At 42.9% G+C, this 1166-nt stretch overlaps 1 protein-coding gene across 1 annotated transcript; it reads right to left on the reverse strand.

Moving 5' to 3' along the window:
* Positions 1-331: 331 nt before the first annotated feature.
* Positions 332-868, reverse strand: LOC145067521 (uncharacterized). Its single transcript, XM_079014647.1, has one exon. It carries the CDS (start codon positions 866-868, stop codon positions 332-334), a length of 537 nt encoding a protein of 178 aa, XP_078870773.1.
* Between the last annotated feature and the right edge of the window lie 298 nt (positions 869-1166).

The raw sequence follows: 1166 nt of genomic DNA on the forward strand, positions 1-1166 counted from the left end.
TCATTAGGTCCATAAAGGTTGCGGGTGCATTTGTGAGACCAAAAGGCATGACTACGAACTCGAAATGCTCATAACGGGTTCGAAAAGCAGTCTTCATAATATCCTCCTTTCAGACTCTTAGTTGGTGGTATCCAGACCTTAGATCTATCTTGGAGAAGTAGTTGGCTCCATGGAGCTGACCGAATAGATCATCAATTCGAGGGAGTGGGTATCGATTCTTGATAGTAAGCTTCTTTAACTCCCGGTAGTCGATGCACATCCTGAAAGATCCGTCTTTCTTTTTGACAAACAGGACCAGAGCTCCCCAAGATGAAAAGCTCGGCCTGATGAATCATTTGTCGAGAAGTTCGCTTAGTTGGCTAGATAACTCTTGCATTTCGGCAGGAGCTAATCTGTAAGGTGATTTGGCAATTGGAGTGGCTCCAGGTACAAGATCAATTCGAAACTCGACCTGATGCTCGGGGGGTATTCCTGGCAAATCCTCAGGAAATACGTCGGGAAAATCACGTACTTCTAGAATATTGTTAATGTTTTTCTCCTCCTTTGTTTTATCCACAACATGAGCAAGAAAGGCGTGATTCTTTTTATGCAAGCACTTTTGTGCTTGGATGCAAGAAATGAGTCGTAGGTTTGTCTCGGGTTTATCGCTATAAACTATTAGGGTTTCGCTGTTGGGAAGAGGAAGGCGAACGGCCATCTCGTGACACATAATTTCCACATTGTGGGGGCTTAAGCATTCCATGCCAACAATCACATCAAAGCTTCTAATATTAACAGTCATCAAATCGATTGAAAAAGAGTGATTATTTAATGCTAATGTGCACCCTGCGTAGATATCGTTGGTTGATTCTATTTTACCATTGTCCATTTCGACCGTAAAAGTTTCGTTCAATTTTTGGGGATGTTGAGTGAGTAGGTGTTTGAATTTGTGGCTCACGAAGATCCGCTCAGCACCACTATCAAATAAAATACACACATAAGAGTTGTTGAGGGGAAACGTACCAGTCACCACGGTTGGATCTTGCACTACCTCTCCCTTATCGTTGGTTGATTCTGTTTTACCATTGGCCATTTCGACCGTAAAAGTTTCGTTCAATTTGTGGGGATGTTGAGTGAGTAGGTGTTTGAATTTGTGGCTCACGAAGATCCGCTCAGCACCACTATCA

Source organism: Lactuca serriola, chromosome 8 (genome assembly GCF_051521515.1).
Source record: "Lactuca serriola cultivar US96UC23 chromosome 8, Lser_US96UC23_V15, whole genome shotgun sequence".
In the NCBI taxonomy this organism is placed as follows: domain Eukaryota; kingdom Viridiplantae; phylum Streptophyta; class Magnoliopsida; order Asterales; family Asteraceae; genus Lactuca; species Lactuca serriola.